At 43.4% G+C, this 24,665-nt stretch overlaps 1 protein-coding gene across 1 annotated transcript in view; it reads right to left on the bottom strand.

Moving 5' to 3' along the window:
- Positions 1 to 501: 501 nt before the first annotated feature.
- The window catches only part of PHLPP1 (PH domain and leucine rich repeat protein phosphatase 1), a 129,021-nt gene continuing 104,857 nt past the window's right edge, over positions 502 to 24,665 (bottom strand). Inside the window, exons 11-17 of the mRNA XM_082752596.1 lie at positions 17,307 to 17,507; positions 16,152 to 16,314; positions 11,729 to 11,859; positions 8,184 to 8,288; positions 7,018 to 7,212; positions 4,550 to 4,778; positions 502 to 2,585 (exon numbers count right to left, since the gene is read on the bottom strand). Of these exons, the coding sequence (XP_082608722.1) occupies positions 1,458 to 2,585; positions 4,550 to 4,778; positions 7,018 to 7,212; positions 8,184 to 8,288; positions 11,729 to 11,859; positions 16,152 to 16,314; positions 17,307 to 17,507 (2,152 nt within the window). The 3' untranslated portion in view covers positions 502 to 1,457. The remainder of the gene's footprint in view (positions 2,586 to 4,549; positions 4,779 to 7,017; positions 7,213 to 8,183; positions 8,289 to 11,728; positions 11,860 to 16,151; positions 16,315 to 17,306; positions 17,508 to 24,665) is intronic.

Below are 24,665 nucleotides of genomic sequence, written 5' to 3'. Positions count from 1 at the left end.
TGTTCAACCACGTCTTAGTTTATGTAGGTAGCTTTGAGTTCACTTTTCCACCTTCTCTTTACCTTTTTCCTCTTCTGTCCAAACCCAATGTTTTTCTCCTCCCTTTTGTTAGCCCACATCATCCCCTCATCATTTCTACCCTCAGCCACTCGGTCCCAGTGGCGGAGTCAGAGCACCGCTCCTCTTCAATCTTCTGGCATTGTCAATACCATGGTGAAGGGCAAATCAATAGTGCTGAATTCATACCAAGAAAGAAAAGAAGTATGTTAATTCCTCGGTGTTTAGCATCTTTTAAAGAGCATTTGACATTTGGAGCAACTATTGGGTGAGCTGCTTACTAAAAATTCTAGGAGTACACGTGAGCTTCTGCAGTTACTGTAAAAATGCACACCAGGTTGAAAAAGTTTTAACACTTTGCAGTTTAAGCAGACTGCAGCACGCTGATGAACCACAGCGAGCTGTTTGAAAGCTGCTGCTCAGCTAGTCAGACAAAAGCAGACACTGTTTGTAAATTTCATATTTATTATAACAAAAATTATGACATGTTCATTTGTGCATTCGGCTTTAATATAACTCTTGGTATGTAAATGTTCTACAGCAAATGAGCTCTATACAATCATGCTGGTTGTGGCAGCAATAAGGAACACAAATAAAACATGTCTGCAAAAGGAAGGAAAGAAAGAGACCAGAGGAAAAAGTGGGTTTCTTTCAATGGCCTATACCACCTAAACTCTAGCTAACTTGTACGCAGTCACTCAGTCCATTATGTTTAATGACCATGGCCCAAAGAGTTGCTTAAGAAAAAGGTCAGTTTTTCAGGTTGTGTCCTTAATGCCAAGGCTACAAAACATGTAAGCATCACTATACAACACTGAGCTATTTACAGTAGTTTCCCAATCAACTGTTCTCTCAGAGAAAATTAGTGAGTCTCAGTGACTTAAGTCACCTGAAAGAGTAAAGCAACTCCTAGGAGTTAGTCTCCATATTCTACAAATGTCTATCATTTTCAAGACCAAAAAAAGCCTTTTCTCTCAAAGAAATACAGTATTACAATATTACTTAAATCATTTAGCACTGGCTACTGCCCTGCTTTTCAAACAAAACAAACAAGCCATTTTAAAAAATATTACATCATCATCTGTTTCTCAGCAATATATTAAACCTTTTTATTATTTTTATTATTTTTTGTTTTTGTTTTTGTTTTTTGTTTTTACACTTGATATGTTAAGGGAATATTAACTATTTTAAACTTTACTGGTAAAGCGTCTCTAGAAGAAAAGTCCATGAATATTAAACCTAAGAAAACTGAAAAGCCGCAGTTATCTGTAGTGGCAGGATACGGAAGAGGAAGTGTATAAAGGAAAAGGAGAAGGAAAACCCCTGCTGTAGCGTGAGCCCACTGGGTCCCGCACTCAAGTCTCCTTGTTTGTTAGTTGAACTGCGAGCAGTAGAGTGGGTCATAGTGGTGTATCGTAATAGTCTGCCAGGTGGTCCATCTGATACTGCCGCTGCTGCTGCTGCTGCTGTTGCTGCTGCTGCTGCTCCTGGTGCTGCTTCATGATCTCCTTGACCTCTTCTTCGAGCTCTGGGGGGATGATGAACTGGTCGTCCGGATCGGGCTGTGCCGGAGCAGCAAAGTACCCCCCTGTTTTTCTGAGAGGCGCATCCGTTGCGACTTCGATCAAGTTATGGCTCCTCTCCTGCGGCGCCACAGAGCCGTTGCCCCGCCGGCGCCCTATCGTGCCCGTGGCAGAATACTCAGCTTTCCTGGGAAGGCCGGGCTCATCCTCGTTGGCACTGATGACGATACCTTCATCGCTGGCTTCCGCAGGCACTTGGAGGAGCTGCTTCTCCTTCGCTCGGCTGCAGTGGATGTCCACCTCCACCTCCACGCGGCTGCCGTTGGTGAACACCCCCTCAATGGGCTCCTCGTCGTCGCTGTCAAGGCCGTTGTCGGAGAAGGCGCTGGAGAAAGTGGCGCTGGAGAGCTGGCGCTGGAAGGAGTTGGAGAGGCAGACGGGGTGCAGCATGCAGCGCTGCTCCCCGGGGTAGGCCGGGCTGTTCTCGTTCATGGCTACCTGCGGAGGCTCGTCGGAGGCCGTGGACCCCACCTCGCTGCTCATCTCGGAGGTGGAGATCTCGCTGCTGATCTCGGAGGCCATGCCGCTGCTCGAGGACGGCATCCCGAGAGCATCCGCCGGCCTGTCCTTGATGACCACGTTGACGGACTGGGGGAAGATGCCGGGGCTGGGGGGCGGCACGCCGTTAAGCTCGCAGCAGCAGAAGCTGTCCTCCGTCACGTTGAGCTGCACCACAACGGCGCTGATGCTGTCGTTGCAGCCGTAACTCTGGGCCAAAGTGCAAAGCTTCTTCGCAGCTGCCAGCGCATCAGGCACGTTTCTGACCGCTTCCACTGCCTCGTCCATCGAGAGGCTGTCCCACAGCCCCTTGCTCCCCAGGATGAAGAACTCATCTTGCGGAGTTAAGGTGATGGACTGGACGTGAGGACGCGGCACGACGCTCGGGTGGAGGAAGGTGTACCCCAGGATTCTTGTTGAATCCGTCACACCATTCACTTTGCCATCCTGAAACGAGAGAGGAAGCAAAACTGAAAACAACGCAGACGAAGACACGTGGCACTCACATCTCCTCCGTGTGTTTTACCAGCGTCTGTTCTGCAGTACCCCCAAACACAGCCATTTACAGATAAGAAAATGGAAAAGAGGTGGCTTGCAAGAAGGTGACAGAGCTGGGATTAGAACACGGCAATGGCTGGTTTCCAGTCTTGCCCTGAGCCTCCTACACCCTACTGATTTGTCATCAGCGTCACCTATCCAGACCAACAAAGCAGAAGCCTGCAACAAAGAAGCATCTATTCTGCTTCTGCAGCTGTGGGAGCCAACTGGACTAATGTTTTACCCATGAGTCAGACTTATCCCTCCTCCACCCACGATATCTGGCTTGATACAGGGCAAAGTCACACGCAGCCCCATTTGATATAGGGGCAGGTCATGCAGTTATGACTCTTCTCTTGCAGCTGCAACAATTGTAGGTTTCATCTTGGCTCATCACTCTGGAAACAAAAGTTCATTTAAAAAAAAAAAAAAAGGCTTTAAATGAAGCATGCAAGTCAAATGCAGCAGAGAGCAAGTCTGCATTTCTCAGTCAGCTGCACTGTAGTGAAATGCTTTACATGCCCCAATTACTTACTATGCTTCCACTTAGATATGACATTTCCAAGGGGAGGAGGAGTAATATCTGAAGGGAAAACACCAGTAAAAATGGGCATATTTGAGAAGTAAATCCCCTGCACATCCAAATCCCAGGCTCCTGTCCTGGTTAGATTCTGTGCTGCCAGAATAAGCAGAGCAAGCATCTGAAACAGCAGGTCTGGTTATCTGTCAGCCTGCTGGGGATAGCTGCAGCCTACTAATTGTGTGCTGGAGACCAACAACAAAGGTGAGGATTTATGCTCATTTGGTCCAGCTGATGACAGCAGTGGTTATTATACAGAAAAAAAAAAAAAAAAAAAACCAACAAAAAAACCACAAAACCACAGAAAAGCAAACCAAGAGTAAAAAAAGCTTCCCCTTTAAAACCACTCAAAAGAAAAAAACCTTGTCGGCTTGTTAACTTCCCCATTAGGAGCCTGACAGAAGTGATAAGCCATCAACATGCATGAAATCAGTGAGTCATCTTAAGAGTTTGTGCAGAAATTTCCCTCTTCCTTTGCAGAACATAACGAGCGTGCCTCAGTGATGCACACCATGTTGGAGTGACTCCCTTCTAGCTTGTCACATTTGAGATTCCAATCACCACCTTCTCCTGGCAAGATTAATAGGCACACGATTTATTACACGCAGACAAACCTCCTCACGGGTGTAGAGCAGTGAGCATTCTGCCCTTTCCTCCCCCATTAAGGGGATACAATATTTATCTGCTCCTATGCATGTGTCACACGAGGCAAAGCACAGCTGACAGCAGTGGCTTTAAGCTTGTAGGAAGGGAGCAAATAGCTTCCTCCTCTCTCGTGGCCCTTCAGCTGAGCAGAGGACGGGTTTTCCTTCGGGGCAGCTGCTCTCTTCAAGAGCGGTCTGCCAGAGGACAGCTCTGAGAACACAGGAGCTCAGACAGCAAAGTCATCCTGCCGGGATTAAGAAGTCTCCCAGGAGAAGGACGGCACCGTGAGTGCTCAGCCCTCATCTTCCTGGATTGGAGGGGCTCTTCATGACAGCGCCAACACAGCAGTTACTCCCCACAACAGGAGGAGGGCCTCAGCTTTCCTGTTTCATCACAGCACACTCACAGCTGCTCGGGCTCTGAAGCTAACTAAAATCTAGCTTGGTAATGGGACGGAAAAACAACTTGATTGCACGATATGAATCACCTTGAAAGGAAAAGTGCTACTCTGGAACCCATGCTGGTAACAGCACCTCTCAGAGGTTTCTAATACAGATGTGTCATTTCATATACCACCATGCAAACGTCCTCAAAGGAAGCTGCAGCTTGCAGCAGTCCTCCTTTCACATCAACGTCTGAGTTCTCTAACCTCTGTGATAATGGCCTTATGCTGCTTAATCCTCTTCAGCTCTTCCTCACAACTCATCGCGTAACACCTGGACAAAGACAGAGGTTTCCCATTCCGGCAGAGAACAGTTTGGCACTTCCCCACATTTGCTGAGGTTAACGTGAAGCATCCGCCAGGGTCCATGGGATCGTGTTTTATATGGCAAAGAACAGCAGAGCCTCCAAGTTTTTGTCCAGCTGTTCCAAGTTTCCTGGAATTTAAACAAAACAAGGATTGTTCTTTAATTGAAAAACAAGTGTTAGGGGTACTAAGGAGAAACAACTGCTGTTCTGCAACTGCAAGCACTCGGGGCATTGACTCTGACGGATCACTGGGACAGAAACAAACGTCTTCACTGAAGGCTGCAACACGACAGCAACGCTGCAGAGTAATCACGTACAACTCTCAGGCAGTGCGCTATTTACAGCAAGATGCAGATACTCAAATCTACTCAATTTTAGAAAGAAAAATCTCTGCACTTGTACGAGTCACACAGTCAGCGCTCTTTCTCTACATCTTCAAGGAGTCTGATTTAAAGGTCAGCTGGAGGGAAGCAAAGAGGGTTAGAGAAGTATTGAAGGCTATTAAGTGAGTACAGGTAGGGCTTAAAAAGGGGGTCATATTATCCAGACAGAGCTTTGGCTCCTGCAGCTAAATATTTTTTACTATTCCAAATAGTAATTTTAACTCTAGAAATTCCAGTTTTGAGCAAAAATAGGCATTAGAGGTTCATTGTTTTGTGATGCCTTCAGAATAATGCTTTTAAAGTATCAATGACCAAAAAAACCCACAGTAGCTGTTAATCCCACTAAAAGAAGGCAGACTTTTCATTTATCATGTAAAACGGGTTCTTTGAAATATTTAAATTTGGTGTTTTAGCAGGGGTCACAGCAAAAACAAAAGCAAAAAAATGCATGAAACTGAAGTTCTCAGAATCTTGTCATTAGAAAGTACACTTATTTTGATACTATTCGTTTTATTTGTTTAACTTGAAGTGGGACTGTGAAGAAAATTCTGTCATTCCCAGTTTCTTGTTTATCAGGGCCTCTTCCTACAGTAATTAAGGACTAGAGCAACCAGAAAGCTGATTACAGGGGCTACTAAAATTTATGTTAAGGCTAGGTATAGCTTGCGAGAAGTTTTCATTCAAAACGGTGTGGAAATAATGCACAACTCAACTTGTACCAAGGCTTCAATATGCTTTTCTGTTTTTTAAAGGCACTTCAAGAATGTCGCACAGTATCTGTAGTAATTCCTCAAGGAATGGTTACATGCAACTAGAATGAGTATTATTTCTGTTTCTCCAAGGGAGTGATTAGCTTATTTTGACTTGAATCTCCCCTCCTACTCCCCTTCAAATGCAGTGTGTTTTTTTCCCAGGAATACCACATCCCTGTGAAAGTCCACAAGTAGTAAAAACCAGCCAACACAGTCAGTACTTTAGATATGTAAATTTATATCATTTTTGATGATTTTAAGTATGTGGCAACCTTCTTCTCAGCTACTAGTCTAACCAAGGCACTAAGTAATTATGGGAAATAGGCTTTTTTTTTTTTTCCTCTTGTGTGTGTAAGGTTCAATACCATCCTAATGCTTCTCTTTCCCAGTAACAGAGTTGGAATATTTTCCTTTCCAAAGCTGCAGCCATTGAACGACTCGTGATCCTACTTTCAACTTGATCTATTTCCTTCATCTCTGAGCTGCTTATTTGCTTTCTCCTTCGTTTCCCTGACCTCTGTTCGCTTTCGTTCAGTTCCCTTCATACTCCTTCCTCACTCAGTGTCTCCCCAGGCACAATTTCTTGTTCTGTCAAGAACAGCACGCATAGACACAGATCTCCAAACCACCACACATAGCTGCTATTACACTTACAGCTATTGTATCACAATCTCTTTGGATGAGTCTTGCACAAATAGTATTCTAAGGTCAAAGGAATGACATGAAACAGACATTTTTCAGGAAGCCAGAATATGTATTTTTAAACATTTGCGTGGCCTTAAATAACCTGAATTGGCACAGAAAAAAAAAAAAAAAACAGCAAGGATCAGCCCAGGCTTTGCAGGGAATAGTAATAAGGGAAGTTTAGAAGATGATCAAGAAATTTACACTGCTGTCTTGGCTACTGCAAATTCTAAGTCATAAGACTTAAAGAAGATACCAGATAAGAGTGAAACCACTCAGACAAAAACATTCAGTGATTTTGAGTACATTTTTGTTTGTTTGTTTAGATAGGTGGGAAAGGATTGGGATTTTTCTTCTCACAGCTGAAAGCAACAGAGGGCAATTTTCACAGAGCAAACAATAAAAGAATAGGCAATTGCCAGATACCAAGGCTTGCCCCCTCCACTCCCATTTTTGAAGCAAGAAAAGAGCAAGTGCCCAACCTGAAAGCAGACTGCCCAGGAAGCATACACGAGGTTAAAAAAAACCACTTCAGATCCAAGACTCACCTCTGCATAACGATGAACGTGTTGATCATGTATTCCTCTTCATTTTTTGTCTTCTGTAGCTCTTCTGCCAAGATGTCACTCATGGTGCACTGCAGCAGATAGGGCACCTCCACATTGCGGTCACCGTCGAACACGCCATAAAGCGCCTCCCTGTTGTCGCAGAAGTTATTGGCCGAGAGTGCTGCCACACACAGCCTGGTAAGGGCAAGCAGGAGAACATCAAGATTGTTATCCAGTAGTGACTTCTCATATTATTGAGGGAAAAAAAAACCAACAGGTGCAGCCTGGTCTGAGAGCCAGTTTTAACCAACTCTGTTCAAAGGTCTTCAAAAATGCTTTCTGAGCTGTGGAGAAGAGTCAGGCCCACCCAGCAGTGTAAAACGTGGAGAGAATTGTGCTGGAAATTCAAGCCAAGCCCTAAGGAATCTTCCTCCTTTTTCAGTGTGTGAACAAATCTATTTGTAGAGAAAGGGGAACAAGCTTAGGGGTGAAAAGTACGCCCATAACAACAGCAGCTGAGGGGCACTTGCCCCTCCAAGAGCCATCTTTACGATTGAACGTGCTGATGACCAAAGCTGAGTTAAATTACTTAACAGTAAGCAAAAGTTTGCTGGCACTTGCTAGGGAAACCTAGGTAGCCGAGGATTTCTGAAGAGGTATTTAGGGAACAAAGAAAGATTCATCACATTGCCAGCAGCACAGAGACTAGCAGACTCTTGGTACATTATTTGTCAAGTGCTGCCTTAGTCACAGAAGCTCCCCATACTATGAATATTCAGAGTTTTGGCCATTCTGCCTCTTCCTTTAGTATCTCCGCTTTGCTTGGTAAACATCCTTTAGCTGAAGATAAAGAAGCTTTGCAAAGAGGAAAATGCTTTTAAACACTCGGATCTTTTGCAAGCACTGGAGGCTCGCACAGACAAAATGTGTCGGTTACACTTGTATCTTAGCAACATTCCTAACAAAGAAAAAAGTTGAGAGCCAGGCAGGGGCCCAGTATACAAATATAGAGTCATGGCATGGCCTCTGCCTTTGTGAGGCCCAAAACCTCCCCAAACTTTCACTGGAAAAAAAAAAAAAAAAAAAAAAAGGATTTCTTTGTATCAGCATAGAGGCGCACTCTGCTGCTAGGATGCTTGTATAATGAAACCAACGCCAGGTCTTACTTGTTCTTAACTCCTGATGCTTCTGTGTAACCATGACTCCACACTGCTGGAGCTCCTGAAGCATCACCAGCCGAGGGCTGGTCGATCTTGAAACAACGGATATTGCTGTAAGGAGAAACCAAAAGGGAAAGGTGCACGGGATTAACGTATGGACATGATCCAGCATAAAACGTAGAGATAGAAAAGAGAGAAGCTTTTTTCTTCCTTCCAGTTCTTTAGCAACACATTCAAAAGCAGGACACCCAAAGTGGTTTACTTTTATGTGCCTGTACACAAAGAACAAAAAAGCAATAAATAACAGCCTCTATGAGGGTGTCAGCTGCACTCTTTTGCTTACCCAGCTTTTCTTCTCCCTTCCCTCACCCCTGAGCTATTTATTTCCACCCTGGCCCAGGGGGAATACAAGGCAAATTTGTCACCGACTTGATGGAAGCCGGTATGGGGAGTGATTTTCTAACATCTCCCTCCCACCCATGTTAGGAATAAGTCTCTGGGCTCTTTTCTTTATACTCAAATGAAACCTACTGCATGAGCCACACCAAATTAAAAAAAAAAAGTCTTCAGAAACAGCAACATGTAGTAACAGACTTCCAAGAAAATGCCCACGAGTCAGACACCAGCCCTGTCCTGGGGCTGCTCGGACTTGCAAGAGCAGGCCTGCAGTCCAGGCAGCGAGCGCAGCCCTTCTGCAATTTTGCAGTCCAGTTTTTGCCGAGGCCCTTGATCCTCTACCCTCCAATTTACTACCAACGTAGCCTTTAGCCTGAATTTCAAATATCTCACACGGCACAGCAAAGACTTAAAAAGGGACCAACCCTATCTGTTTATGTGCTTCTCTTCTCTCCCCGCCAGAGCAGGGCTATGATGACCTCCCCTGCGCTCCCCTCCGCTCTCTTCCAAAGGCAGTGAAAGCAAGCTCCCCACACGCTGCAGGAACTTCAAAGGCACCCAAACCTTTCATGAACCGAATGAATCATAAAAGGACACGGGCAGAAAGGTCTAACTGCTCACTCCAAGGATTCATTTTTCCTCCGTGCAACCCCCCACCTGACCTGAACACACCATCAAGTCTTTTCCGCATTTCACAGCTTTCCTCAGACAACCTGAAGAACTGTCACATCCAGACTGATTTCTTTTCATGCTAATAGTCAGGACGTACCTCAGCGAGGGCACATTACAAACAAACAAATTACATAAATCATGCTGGAAACGTTGGTGTTTCAAGCCCTTGGATTTGCAGCCCTCTGTGAGACAAATATAAAGACGACACCTCACCAAGAGCATTACAAAAGAAGTCTGAATCAAACTGGAAACCTGGATCTGTTCTCAAGCAGCAGAGGTTTTAAATTTGTCATGCAAAATCCTGCAAACACAAGCAAAGACACTTTCTTCACAGGCTTCTTGTACAAGGCGTTTATCCTCCAGGGCAAAGGAACTTGGATCAAAAGGGTTTTTTCTGTTTCTTTTTTAACTGGGTTGACTGACCCCTTGTTCCTGGGCAGGTCAAGGACCCGGAGATGTCTCAACACTTCCCAGCAGTGGTGAATAAAGCTACCTCAACACATCGCCTTCAGCTTCCTCAGTGGTACAGTTACACTACTAGACCAAGCACCCAGAAACATGATATCCAGCAGCACATCCTATAAAAGGAAGATGGGCTAGGGCTTCCGTACTGCATGGGTTACTTTCCTCCTCATTTATGATGTTATAATGGAACCAGATGCTCTTTCCTAAAAAAAATCACAGTAGCTAGCAACCCCAGATTTTCCTTTTCTCATTATAATTGCTACTGAAATTCTTACACCCTATAAATCACTTGGCAACATCCTCGTCAGCATGCAAGCCTCCCGTAAGACCTCCACAGATATGAAAAAAGCAAGCATGCATGACAGGACTCTTCTCAGCAGAACAGAGGCTACATATTAACCTACTACCTGCTTAAATCCTGCCAGGGCACAGATGGAGAGCTGCCTTTCACACGCAGGAGGAAGATATAAAAAGCACCAAGTGCACAAGTATTTTTGTGCCTGCCACAAAGGGAAATGTAAGGAGCATCTCCTTCCTCACAGTCAGTTGTGGCAGCACACTGTGGAAGTCACCGTAGTGTATCAGTAGAGACAACCACTAAGAAGTCCTGAAGGACACCTGATACGTCTGAACGTAAAGTTTTCCCTTGTAAAGAGAATTTACAAGGATGAGAATAGACCTGAAATTGTACAAGTACAATGGTGTTGTTTTTTTTTTTTTGTTTGTTTTTTTTTAAAATAAGAAGAAAGTTTTCTGTGAAATGTTAGTGCAAATACAGTGTGCCACTGGGCCACACTATTCTTCTACTACTTATCACTTAAATTTGTACAATACTCCTATGAGACATGAAGCCTGAATATTGAATGGGCAAGAGATTAGTTTGCCTGCCTTGTCTGCTGGTCATACACAGGAAAAGCGGATCTTTTTTCACTTTAAGCTCAGGTGCCACTCAGTTAGTTTTGATTTTATATATATAAGACACACGCTACAAATCAGAGCAGCATTACACACTGCTTCTTCAGGAAGGAGACACACAATCAGCAGCTCTTAAAAAAGACAAACACCCCTCTTGATTTTTTGTCCTCCTCGTATGGTGTGAAACAGACTCTTGCTTTTTATCTGTAAAAACTCATTATTCCCATTTCCATTTAAATTTTATAATATCCATTGATTCAAGCTAAAAGCAAACTCATGCCAAGATTCCCTTGCTGTCACAACAGATGAGATTTAATACTTCAGTGCTGGATCTTAACCATTTAGAGACAAACCACATGAAGCAACTGCTCAGCCCTTCGAAGGATGTCAGCCCTTCTTGGAATCATTCAGTATTTAAGCATCAAAGGGACTCAGAATGAAACTCAGAGCTGGTGCAGTTCTCTCCAGGAAACAAGAAAGGCTTAAGGCAGCACCTCTATCCACAGATTATCTGTTTTACTGCAGCAATATCACAAGACACTACAGGAGGCAGCAGAAGACGCTTGGTGCATTTCAGTTACGGATGGCACTTGAGCCATGGAGCAGGAAAACAAACAGGACAAAACCTTCAGGACAGGTTTTAATAAGGCAAAAAAAGAAAAAAAAAAAAAGGACAAAAGCAGAGAGAGGTTTGATGGATAACAAAAAATGTTATGTGAAGAGGTAACAAGGATCATAGTGAATGAAATTCACAGATGAATGTAAGAAAAATTTCACAGATGAAAATAAGAAAAAAAACTTAATAAGCAGCTATTGGCATCTCAACAGTGGAACATTTTGGTTGAATCTAATGTCAGCGGTAAAAAGGAGATCCAACTGGCCCAACAGACCCCTTCAGGAGTCACAGCTGAAAGCAACCGCACTGAAGTAGGTTAGTCATGCTCTTAATGAGGCTGAGTGTTAATTTCTGAACTACAGTCTTATTGTTTGATCCACTGTCAACAAGGAGTCACGTGTCTTAAGGAAAACGACACTTGTGTATATTGTCACATATTAATGACAGGAGTCATTCTGCACCCCCTCTACTCTGTAAGTTAACTTACTTCAGCAGCTCCAGGGTTTTGTGATCCAAGGCTAATCTGGGATTTCCAGTCAGGTCCAGCTCTTGCAGTTTTGGAGGCAGGTTTTCAGGCAATGTGATTTCACTCAGCTCGTTGCAGCTTAGATCCACGCACTGCAAAAAGAAAGCAACTAAATAAGCAAGAGAATTCAGATGTCATTAAGATCAAACTGTGATTAAATGCAGCAATGCACGTTTCATGAATAAGGGAGCCTGCAGCCAAGACCTAAAATTACTCATTTAAGTAAGTGGTTCTTCATTGGCATTAAGCCTTCTTCACAGATGTCTGGGACACCTAGAAATATGTTCATCCCATTTCCATTTCTAGCCAGGTGTAATCATGCTGTAAAACCAGAAAGGTTTGTCTGCTCTTTGCAGACAGAAAGATGGTCACTATTTTCATTAACAAATAAAGTATTAAAGGAAAAAAGTTACTAATGAAAACAGTTGCCAGCTTTTTAACAGATAAAGGAAACAGAAAAATGAGGCTAGGGATTCTAAGACACTATCAGAGCAGTCCCTCCTCTGAAGTCCATATAAATACTGTAAGTATGAACACACTCAGGAATTTGATGCTTACTGAGGGGTATCAAAAATAAGCACTTATGAATGCATAGGGCAGGGAGGAGTAGAAGGAGGAAAAGGAAAGAAATATCAGAGCAGTCTTCAACATGGTTTTAATCTGTATCATCTTAGAAGGATTCATATTTAAATCTGAATTAAAATAAGTAAAAAAAAAAATACAAAAAACTAAAGCTGAAGTATTTCAGAAAAAAATGTGATATTAAACCAGCAGAAAAACATGCTGGCTACCCTCCAGCTAAGCACAAATAAGCTAGAGTGCCCTAGAATGCCCTAGAGTGACAAAATCCCAAGCCAAACATAGTTAAAGCTGCATATCCGGACGAAAGTCAGTACACAAAACCATGGCATTTTAGAACAGAACCAACTCTTCAAACCCTAGTAGAGGACCACAGGTGTATCACATACCAAAAACAGTAAAAAAAAGAAAAAAAAAATAGAGCATGCGCCGCTTGATATTTAACTGAGGACAGAAGAAATACCCACACCCGTCAGAAAGGAGTTCCTTATTTTCAGCCTTAGGGTAGGTTGAGGAAGGGAGAACAACTTTTCTAGCTGCATGCTTTGACCAATACGTAATTTCCATTGATACAAGCAAGATACTTGCATTTTTCTATGTATATTCAAAGATAACAGGTCCTGAGCTGGAGGAAGACATAAGATAACCTGGTAAAATTTGGAAAAGAAAAATCTAACGCTTGATTAGATATATGCAATGCAGATAACGACCGCATCTTGAACCCCAAAGTTGTCTGCTACGAGGCCTCATTATCTAGGAAGAACAAACTGCTGACATTACCTAAGCCTGATAAAGAAATCAGAATTTAAATCCATCATACAAACTAAACAGTAGACAGCTTAACAGAAGACTTCTGCCAGCGAGTTTTTTTTCTCCTGCACTACTGCTTGCTGCTTCCACAGCGGCGGTAATTACTTCTCAGATTAACGAAGCCAGCAGCAGGTCTTGCTGGGTTCAACACCCCAGTGCCACTGCAAATTTGTTGGAAGAGAACGCTGGAATAAGGAGTACCAAAATCAGTGAAATCGTCTCATTGCTCTCAGGAGATGCCCGATATGCTGAAGGCAGCAACAGTCTAGAGCAGATCCCTTGGTACCAGGGAATAGTTTATTCATCAGATCAGGGTTTCTCAGATTTCATTTGTGCTGCTTGAAGAATAGGTTAGCAGGGACTTTCTGCATATCTATGTTAAATTTAGTCCTTATTCTACTCCCCAGGCAAGCAGGAAAACCTATTTCCTAACCGGTCCTGATTTCCTTGTGCGTCATTTTAATGTAAGCTGGCTAGCCCCACCCGGGCAGCACCAGAAGAACAAATGCAACTGCACACAGGACACAGCCCAGGTGCTGGCCATAACTTAATATTCAGCACTTGCTCACACTGCATTTATGGTGTTGCAACTGTCCTGGCCGTAGCTGACAGAGGCTTGAGCTATCTCCAGCTGAGACTGGAGGTGGGCGTAACAAAACTCACCTAACTAGCAGAGAAACTATCAAACACTGAGAGCTTCCTCCTTGAGATGCTACTGCTGCCAGATCTTCCTGGTTCACTTCGTACCCTCAACCATCTTTTAACACACAAGAAGGTACACAAACTGGTAACCTCTTCAAAATTCAATTTTAGGGAAAAAAATAAAAATGTTTTATCAAGTTATCTCAGGGATATTTGCTGGGCTTTTTAATGCACGGAACACCACAGAACTTCTGTAGCCTTAGCAGTAGTGTGTAAAATCAGCTTAGAGAACTGTTTCACTGGAATGACCTTGTGTTTGGAAACCCTGAAGTTACTCTAAGTACAAAAGCATCATCTCTTATATTAGCTTTCCCCCTGAAATTATTTCAGACAACATCATAACTGTTCCAGTACTGCTGACTCAAAAAATGTAATGTGTCAGCCTCTCAGGCTAATTAAATACAAAGCAGAGCAGCTATTACCTCAGGTAACAGTTTACTAAGAAGTTTAGAGTATGTGAATGCCACCTCAATTAAGATTAATGATTAAGTATGACAATCATTAACATGAGACTATGCAACTCTGCGCTTTGCTACAAGCAAGCTTCTTCACCAAACTACCAAACCCCTAACTCAAGCTCCAGTTTCTTACCTTGCTTTGGCACATTTTGAATGTTTTTAAACATCCAAAGAGGATCTCCAGTCATGCTTAGTAATGCATACAGCCGGGCTGCACAAGCTCCAAGCCCTGACCCAGAGAAATCTCCAAGAGGCCAGAAGCAGCCCTGTGCCCACCAAGGCTACGGCACAGGGATCTGGCAGCGGTACGAACTCCTAAGTTTCACCTAAGTCCAAACCAGACGTGGGTACTGACGAGGCATTTTCTATCCACAAAGGTGGAGTCCTAGAGCACTACACTCTCTGGTGAAGGCATGCACACTATTTCTCTAGTTGCAAAACAGTTGACGACATCCACGCCTCTTTATTTCGCTAGAAAGAACTAAATAACTGTAGGAACTAAATAACTTAGGAAGAGTAAAACAGCAGGTCTTCCATGAACATTTTTCTGCTAAGCTTTGTAGCAGAGAGACACTCTGAATACTGCTACTTCTTAAAAACATTCAACTATCCCCAAGATGTGAGAACAAAAAGGAGAAAGATGGTTATTCCTTATCACATGTTTACATTATCCTCCTTTTTTTGGTTAAAAATGCCCTCATATTTTAAAGAAATGTTTACTGTGCAGAGCCTCACTCCCCCACCCCAATTCTTCCTCTAAGAAGAAAAGCTTTACTTCTAATCGATTCTAAATGGCCCTCAGTTTCCTCTGGCCATTGTTCTGAAGAGGGAGGAGTATTCAAAAAGCCACAAGTTTGTTTGAGATTTCCTGGCCTGAACCACAAAGCTCATCTTTACGTGTACTCACTGTCCAAAAAAAGTATTCCTCCTGCTGCTCTGCATGACCCCAGACACTGCAGCACAGAGACCAGTCTGGGAACTTAGCCTTTTGACTCTGCAGAGTGTGCGAAGGACACACAAGCTGCTTTGATCCCATGAATAGGTAATCAGTTCTCAAACTCAGGGAATGAAAGATAGATTTTTTTCGATTCCACCACAAGATTCGTACGCTACGAGTTAACCATCTCCCAGCTCCAAGCAGTGGAAATGGCATGCAACCAGAAATATTCTGCGTTGTGGCCAGGAGGGACACAAACTTGACGTACAGAAGGTAAGCAGTATTGCTCTCGGCATGGTCAAGCAAAGAACGTGTCTCACAAAAAAGAACTGTCAGGAACAGCCCAGAATTATTTCTGGTAACACACCCGAAATGGATTAAGCGTTCCTCCAGTTGTGCAAAATATGACTGCAATTAGGAAAACTGAAGTAGCTTGCCTAACTGCTCAAATCCTGCGCTCCTGGAATTTATCTCTGTCCCCAAGGCCTATCCTATTTTGCAGCTTCAGCAGTTTTTAAACACGTGCTAAAAACAAAGTCCATTCCTACGGAATTAACCAACTGCCGAGGCAGCAAGAGTTAATTGTATATAGCTCTTGGCAAATGTTTAAGTCGTATCATAAGAGACTGCCACAGGAAGACAATTAACACTTATTTGGCAAAGAAAATGGGATGTGGTGAAGGTGAGTGTAAAATCAGATTTTGAGGACCTTCCTCCCTTCCACTATGAGGCAGCACAGGGGCGAGTGCTTTACCCACGACCTCAGGCAAAAAAGCAGCTGTCAGTGCCCACGATTTTTGAGAATATACCATCCTGCAGCAATGACTGACCCGAGGGGAGAACAGAATTGGAAAAGCACGCACTACTTTGCGTCTTTCACAGCACATTCATGTCTTACCTTTATTTCAGAAAGCTGCATGACTTCTGGGAAGACTTCGATGCAGTTGGAATGAGCAATGACAGTGTGCATGCGCCTACAGTTCATGATGGTTGTTGGAATGGCTTTCAGTTTGTTCCCACTAATATCAATTTCCTCCAACTCTTCCAGCTTGGCCATTTTACTACAAGAGTTTGAGAATTTTGCTGTTAATATGCATACATGTTTCATTTTGAAATGGTGTTAAGAGCAGTCACTTTCATGATTTTAAGAAAATACAGTGGCAGACTTTGGCCCTTGTTCACAGCAGTGCCTGCCACCTCTCCTCCCATCAGATGCTGACAGCTGTGGAACCCAGATCTGTGCTGCTTCTGCCAATTTTTGTTAATTCTACTTTCAAAGTGACTTATTTTGCTTACATTCTTTCTGCTTACCAGCTCGCTTTCACTCTTTCCTCCTTTCTTCCAACCCTAGCTTTCCACTTCATCCCAGATTTTCCCCTCCACCTTCTGGCACCCTGCTCAGCCCCACTGCCTTATTCACCTCCCTCCCCCTCTCCATCTCTCCTTGCCACCGAAGCCCAGTTGCTCGGAACATCCCACAAGGACAGAGATGTCTCTTCCTTTATTTATTGGCATCTCCTTTCCAAGGTTGTACCCCATCAGCTTTACAGCACATCTTACACTTGAAAGATTTCTGATTAAACCAGAGTGAATTGAAAGTACAGTAGTTCATCTAAATTGCTGCCAAGGGAGAATCTCCTTCGGGAGCGAGAGGATTTTTTTCCTGGTGTTGCTTTGTCCACTGCCAAAGGACATTTTCAGATTGTTATGCTTACAAATCTCCTGCAAGGAGAAGCCCATCAGGTGCGAGCAAGGTGACCAAACTGGGAAAAACAGATCTCTTTGACTGACTTCAGAAGCATACTGCAGCCATGCTGAATTCATCAACTTGAAACGAATTCCCAGTGCAATCAGAAGGCACCAACAAACACTGTGCAACGCAGGGGGGGTTAGCAATGTGCAACAGGGCAGAGCAGATGCATCCACCCACTGCAGTATCACTACATTCAAAATACAACCTGCGCCGCCAGATTTCTGGGCAACTTAGCTCTCAGTGTGAAAATATCTCACGTTGCCCACTGGTGGGCCAGTGGCAGTAACACCAGTTACTTACCTTGCAGGGAAGCTCTGTAGGCGATTGTAGGCCATGTGCAGGATTTTGAGGTGTGGATGGCCCGTTAGCAAGGGTACACATTTATCTGTGAGGTTGTTATTGGTCAGATACAACTCCTGTAAGATGCTATGGGTCTCTTCAGAAAGCGTGGCTGGAGGAAGCATTTCCAGTTTGTTGGCAGAGGCATTAAGAAACCTCAGGCTGCAAAGAAACATTGCATAAGGGAGTTCAGTGAAACATCCTGCAGGTTGTCTCAAAGTATAAATAAAATTTCTATTTATAAGATAGTTAAAATAAAGATCAAAAGCAGCAAGTGCACAATGATGGACAGAAAGAGCAGAAGTCTAGTATTATACAAGCAACATTTCTGGTCCCATTTTTAAGTTAACCCATTTCTATGAACATAACAGCAGCAAAATAAGTATGTCAAAATGCCTCTGTCCTTTTATAAAAACCTCATACTGCTGATGTTACTACAGAAGTACGTACAGCTAACAGCAATAGCAAACCACATCATTTCCATATTTGTTCCACGTAAAAATGAATTCTGAACTCATTATCAGTGAAGCATGAGAGCATAACTGCCCTTCGAATGACTAAAAAAAGTCACTGGTAAAAAAAAAAAAAAAAAAAGCCATTTTTTCAGTATTTTAAATACTGGCTAGGATACAGAGAGTTTTTGTTTGTTTGTTTTAACCTGAAGGCCTGAAAACATCTACAAAATACGAAGAAGTTCTCTGTGAATATTTGGACAACTGAAGACATACCATTCACGCACAAAAAAACACAGCCGGGGACCCAAGCAGTAATTTACCTCTTACGTTTGAAAGAGAAACAGAGCCAATGTTCAATTAAATTAAAGAAGTTAGATGCTTGCTGATCTATGCAGCAAGCAAGCCAGCTCTCTCTATAGATCCGGAGTGTCCTTCCCCTAGCAGAAGCCCTTGTCAATATTTTCTGCAACTCCACTACAAGCAGCAAGGACTGAAGACGCATAGAAATGAAGTTACTCTTTCTCCCTCAGAGGCTCCTTGCCAGGGTGGGAGCAGGACCTGCTGAAGAAGAGGCACTGCCCACTCTGGCCAGTGACATTCTGCACACAGACGATTCCCGACTCATGTTCCTTTAGGGAGTTTTGTGACTGCAGAACTTGTGGGAAGGTGCATACTGTTAGCATCTCCACAGCTAGAATTCACACAGGCAATCCCAAAGAAACGGAAAAATAAGGCCATTTAGCCTTAAGTAACCAACTCTGGCATGACCAGGTCTTTTCAAGAGAATTAAGACCTCTCTTCCTCCCTCCTTGTTTTAGAGAAGGCTGCCTTAGAGAACTTGTGATACAGAAGTAAATGTGTGGCTGCCAGCCTGCAGTGAGCACGCTGAAATCAGGCTGCACTGCTCCTACCAGCTAACAGCAAAACAGTCACAGCTGCCTTCGAGACACAGGACTCAGAAATGAGCTGGCTGGAACCCGTAAGGCCAGCGATCAGGACACAAAAGGTATGTGCGTCCTTGTCATCGATCTGAAGAGAAAGTGATAAAATATTGATGGCTCTTCCCCCGCCTCGCCTCAGTGCACGGGAATTCACGCTGACCTTTCAGGTCTGCTAATGAATGAGATGGATTTGCATGAGTTGCAGCTGGTTGCAACTTGCTCGGCAGCAAATAAGGGTCAGGCATGCCACAGGGAAGTCACGTGGGACGTCAAAGGATTTAAAAATATTTCCATTAGAAGCAAAAACCTCTCAGCGCTGCACAGAACTGAAACTAGGTTAGCTGCTCTACGCGGACCGAGGAGTCCACTACGGAGACACAGTTTAATCCTGAGGCTCATTCATTATTCACAGGGGTGGTGGAACTCCAGAGGAGGAGGGGAGGAGAGGGAGGATTAACAGAGAAGGGAATAAGCATTTGAAAGGGTTTTTAACATTATTTACTTATTCTAAAAGGAGGCTGCTCAGTTTTGCCCTCTAGGTATAAACTAAAAATATATTAAGCTCTTTCAAAGTTGGATTATTAAACCGAAGCATACCACATCAACAGTTCCTGTGCTTAATTACACACCAGCAAGCACACCTATTGCTAAAGTATAGGCAATTATTACTTGGGCAACTTCATTCTAATATCCACGACAATCCCTCTCTCTCCACAAAAAGGCACTTTCATTAACATTAAAGCCACGACGGTGCCTTTTGTACTGCTCGCAGTAGAAAATGGTCATCTTCAGCTCAGTCTGGAAAGGTTAAAGTAATAAAAAGGCTTAAGGCTGCAGGGAAGAGTGCCCTTTCCCAGGAATATGACAGGGACGAGGAGGTAACAGCAAAACACCAAAACACACAACCAGAAAAACCTCAAGCAAAGGCATCTTCCACTTGAAAAGGAATCTGTATTTTCCTTATGCTCCTGTAGGATGCAGCAGAATAAATTGCAGTGGTTCACAGGTACCTTCCTTTAATTACCAGACGGAGCCTAACGGATAACCTATAGAGCATCCTATGGCTATGAGGTTCCTAATGCACAGAAGAATTTAGGTTTGCTCAAATACAGCTATCCCAAAACACAGCTGAAATCTTCAAGGAAGCGCACGTTGTTCTGATGATGCTGGAATTGATATGATCTACTATAGAGAAGTCATCCTAAATTCAAAAGAAAAATTAATCAAGAAGCGTTCCGTTTGTAATAGGTTTTCAACATTGGTAGAATACAACGAGAAATCTCAAGCTGTTCCTTCACTGGCACTGAAAGTGGTTGAAATTTGCGTATTCCTGCCAAAAACAGGTTTTGAACGCACGTTTTCCAATGGGGAAAGCAGAGAGGAGAGTTGTTGCCCTGTATCCTTCCACCTCCCCACCTTTTGCCAGGTCTTCCAGAGTGATATGACAACACTGGAAATAAATCCCCAGCCTCCTGACCTACTGTTTAGTGCCTTGGTGTTCGCAGTGCTTACGTGGCTAGCAACATCTTGCCAGCAGCCTAGAATGAGCACCCTGTGGTAGCGGGGTCTTTCACCCTCACCACACCTAGCAAACACCTCCACGTGCACACTCACAGCCACGCAGCACTCAGATTCAGGGTAGTCACGTAGTAATCTCCATCTGTAGCTTAATTCTCAAAAGATAGCTGATACCATGAGAAAAAGAGTATGCTGCTTATTTACATGTTCCTTCTGACCAGCTGTTACATTAAAATGGTAAAAACACATTCTCCAAAGATCCTTTTTTCAAAATATTCTCTGGATTAAAGGAGAGACACCGCTCTTTGGGCACAGGACAGAACGAACTAGCAGATTGCTGCTGCATAAAGCTTTGTTGATTCTGTGCTAGATTCTTCTGCCCAAAAAATCTATACTTGCCCATCAGTTTTTCCCTCTGATTTAACACAGAAGTCCTCCACCGGGTTATTTCCACTCCCCTGTTCCTTCATCCTCACGCACTGTGCCAGCCACCAGCTCAGAAGGCACATCTTCCAAGTGCCCTCTGGAGGAGAGGAAATTTACTTGGGCACAATTGTTGCCATCTCTCTTGTGCATGGACCTGAACTGATTCATGTTCCTTGAAGATATCCCACTCGTACTGCTTATCAGATGGAAGCAGAACGTCAAGTATTAAAGCTCAGTCCCAAATTAATTGTTTCCCCTTCCAATTCCACCCACACACTACACCACAAGCTCATGAACAAAGTACAGCATCACTACAAAATCCTGAATTCAGCAGCCTGCGCACATAGCAGAGTATAATGCAGCGAGGGGAGCGTGAATTAACAAGTACTAGAAGAGTGTCAGGGATTAAGAAAGAAAGAAAAGCATTGGCAGGAGGATGCCAGAATTCGTCAGCATTGACAAGGTGCAAATTCTCCTCTGGAGTAATAATATAAACATTGAACTCTGGCTGGAGTAAGTCACCTTCAGTTTTATGGGGTATTAAAGTAAAATCCCTTGCTAGACTCAACTTCTCCAAGAGAAAATAAAGACTGTCCCAAAGAATACACCAGAATCAAGGGCATGGATCTAATTCAACAGAACAGACCTAATATGCATGCAGCATTCACATGCCTTCCCTATTTAAATCCAGAGGGCTCTGAACTGAGTTTGAACTTCCAAGAGCAGGGGAAGAAAATCTATGGGAAGCTGCAAAAGGTTCAAAATCTTTTTTTTTTTTTTTTTTTCCCCCTTCAACATAGAAGTCTACCTCCAGCACACACACAGGCTAAATTGTTAGGTGTCACTAAAATTGCATCTCCCAATTCCTCAGCATCTTCTGAGGTAGCTTGGCAAACTTGGCTTGCCATAAAGACACAGCCACCACAGGAATAATTTAAGTACTCCAAAATGCTTACGAATGTTCAACATTAGTAAGAGCAGCACAGAAAACTGTATCCAGCGACAAAGCAGCAGCAAGTCAAAAACCACTGAGCTTAGCTTGGAAGTATTGATAAATGTTGGAAAGAATGCTGCAGCTGTAAAATAAAATACGCGGAGAAATCAAGATCTCCAGTTTGGCCTGTGCCCCAAGATCTCCATCAGCACCGAGCAATCAAAACAGAAAATTTCTTCTTCAGTCCCTTCTGCAGAGACATGCCCTCAATTTCTCATCACCTAATCCTGAAATAATTTACGACTGCAGTAGCAAGTGTGTGAGAGGAAGAAACCTTTCAGATTGGTGTGTCTGGGGGAAAAAATGACCAAGGAAGTTTTTTGCAAACTGATGCAAAGAACTTCTGCTCCCTTAAAAAAAAAAAAAAAAAAAAAAAGGACAAAAAAACTCCAGTGAATCCCCTTCCTGTTGATGAACTGCCAAAAACGCAAGCCAACTATGTTTGAGTGCTTTTGCCACCTCAGCTCTTACTTTCTAACCTATCTTCAGCTGTTTCATTAACCGAGACATCCCCAGTTTCTAAGGTATCTGTTTGCAAACCCTGACCTACCAACCACGAAACAACTGCAGGTAAGCACTTCTGCAACCAAAGTACGTGCGTCAAACACTCCCTGCATTCATTTGAATTTGTTTCCTCTCTCACTCCTGTTGTATCCACGATATGTATGAGTCCTTGCATAAGAAGGCAGCAGCCACAGTGGGTGGAAATGGCAAATATCAAACAAGTTTAACTGGGTCACCTTCCAGAACTCCAGCAAAAAAATAAAAATAAATCAGATCAAAACCACCACCACCAACAAAATCAAAACAGGTAAGAACAGCTGAACAAAGCTGAAAACAAGAATGGTGCAGAAAAGAGCCTAGAGGACGGGCTCTGAACAGCTGACACTGGCTTAGCCTCCACTCTAGCCACTGCCGGACACCACAAACCAACAGAAAGCTCAAGATTTAATCGAGGCAGATCACAGTTAGACCTTCACCATATAACAGCTTTAAATAATCCAGGGGCTCTTTTAAAGGTCTGCCTACAGCTACAACATCCACAGACACTGGAAAGAAAGTTTAGGCAACAGGCAAACCCTTGACCTTCATCACTGTCTCTCCACTTTTAGACCCACCTGACCCACTGCCACTGTTTTTCTACTAAACTCAGCGAATTTAAACTCTTAAATGCCTGCCCATCTGATCCAAAGGACATTTCGTAGAACTGCTTTCATGGCCTTACGCTGTTAGTTTTGCTGCAAGCTGGTCGAGGAAGGCAGCAAAAAGGCTGTACGAGAACTGGACAGAGCGGGAAAGGCATCTGCCAACACAACAAATGAAGCAGCGAGTAGAAACAAAAGGCTGTGGGGTTGCAGGTGTGCAAAAAAAAATAAATAAAAATAAAAGAGAAAGGTTAAGGACTCTGCTTGGGAGTTTTTCCCATCAGCTATAACACTCGCATGAGTTCTCTATTTTTGCAGCATCTGGTAATGAAAAATGAACAGATTATCTGGCTGTCTCGGTGGCGCTCGTCTTGCCAAGAAAATCCCCACCCAACAAGAGAAATCCTTGCTAACATGATCAAGATGTGCATACTTTCAGCAGAATAAACAGAACCAAGTTCAGTCTTGGTCAGAGCAATGTTTCACAGAAAGTCCTCCGTTTCTTCTCAAATAACAGTTTAAAGCAGAAGAAAAAAAAGACAAAATAACCATAAATTATACTCTTCATCAGAAAATCCATCTTTTTAATTGGTTTTTGAAGGGTTAAAGAGAGCAAAACTGATGTCCATACATTTTATGAAGAGAACGGAGAGGTTTTTCAGTTTTTGTTGTTGTTTTGGTGAAAGTGATACTCCCTCCATGCGCACCAATGCCCTGGTTTCCCTGCCTTTCTCGGGTCTTCTGGATGTCAAAGCTCACCAGTGTTTGTGCTGGCATTTGCCCAACGCGCTTCAGAGACACGTAGTCAAATATTCAGGACTGAGAAGGAGAAAGCGCTTATAATTCACAACGTGAGACTTCATATTAAGACAAGATATCATCTGCCAACTGCATAGACTTGAGTACCTTCCCCCCAAAATAAACCCATCTTTTCATGTCGCAGAAGATAAGTCACTTTGTGGAGAGATAAGGGCTCTGTAAAGTGATTTGTCCAACGTTACACACAGGGAACCCAATTCCCTTGCCATGTCTGGCAGCACAGATTGTGCTTCCCAGGGGATGCTTTGAGAAGAGAAACATCTCACCTTTTCTGAAAAACGAACAGAACCCCTAAACACCTTTCCCTGGTCCAGACCTTTAGCTGCTGACAGAAGCAAACATCTAAAAGCAAAGTGAAGAGAAAGATGTTTGCTACAGGAAATTTCAAGCGTAAAACCCTTCCATCGGGGGCTGCTATTTTCCTTCACAGGTATCACTTCTGCAGCAGGAATAGGAGCAGCAGCATGGACAAACCATTTTTAAGTCAAGTCTTCTAAGGCAGTAACGGGGTAGGCAACATGGGAAAGCCCCGCAAGCTCACTGCTTCTGTCATCATCACAAACGAGGGAGGCTGCAGTGGTGATGAAATCCCAGAATGGGTAAGCTGTGCTCACCTCCTGTTCTGTTAATACCTGTAGAGAAGTTTAAACACATTCCCTGTGCTGCTTGGAAGCTGCGTCACCTCAAAGATGCAGACGGAAAAAGTCTCCAAGTCGGAAGCAGCCACTGAATATGCTATTCAAAGCAGGTTTAGGTTCTACCTCTTCTCAGCCAACATTTTGCCAACTTCTGAAAGTCTAGCCCCAATTCTAGTTTTAGCCTGTGCTTGTTCATTTTGGCATCATGAAAAAAGGAAGGGGGGAAAAAAAAGCTGTCTACAGTTCTGTAGCTCAGTTTAAAAAGGTGAGTTGCAGCCCAAGAATTTTTATCCAGATTCTCTGCCAGGATTGCACTAATCTGCATTCAAGACCTACAACTTGTAAATAAATTTACTGAAGTATTGCTCGCCTTGTTTTCTCAGA

The sequence above is a fragment of the Aythya marila genome (assembly GCF_965140915.1).
Source record: "Aythya marila genome assembly, chromosome: 2".
NCBI classification, from domain to species: Eukaryota; Metazoa; Chordata; class Aves; order Anseriformes; family Anatidae; genus Aythya; species Aythya marila.
This window is presented reverse-complemented; position numbering and strand designations above follow the sequence as displayed.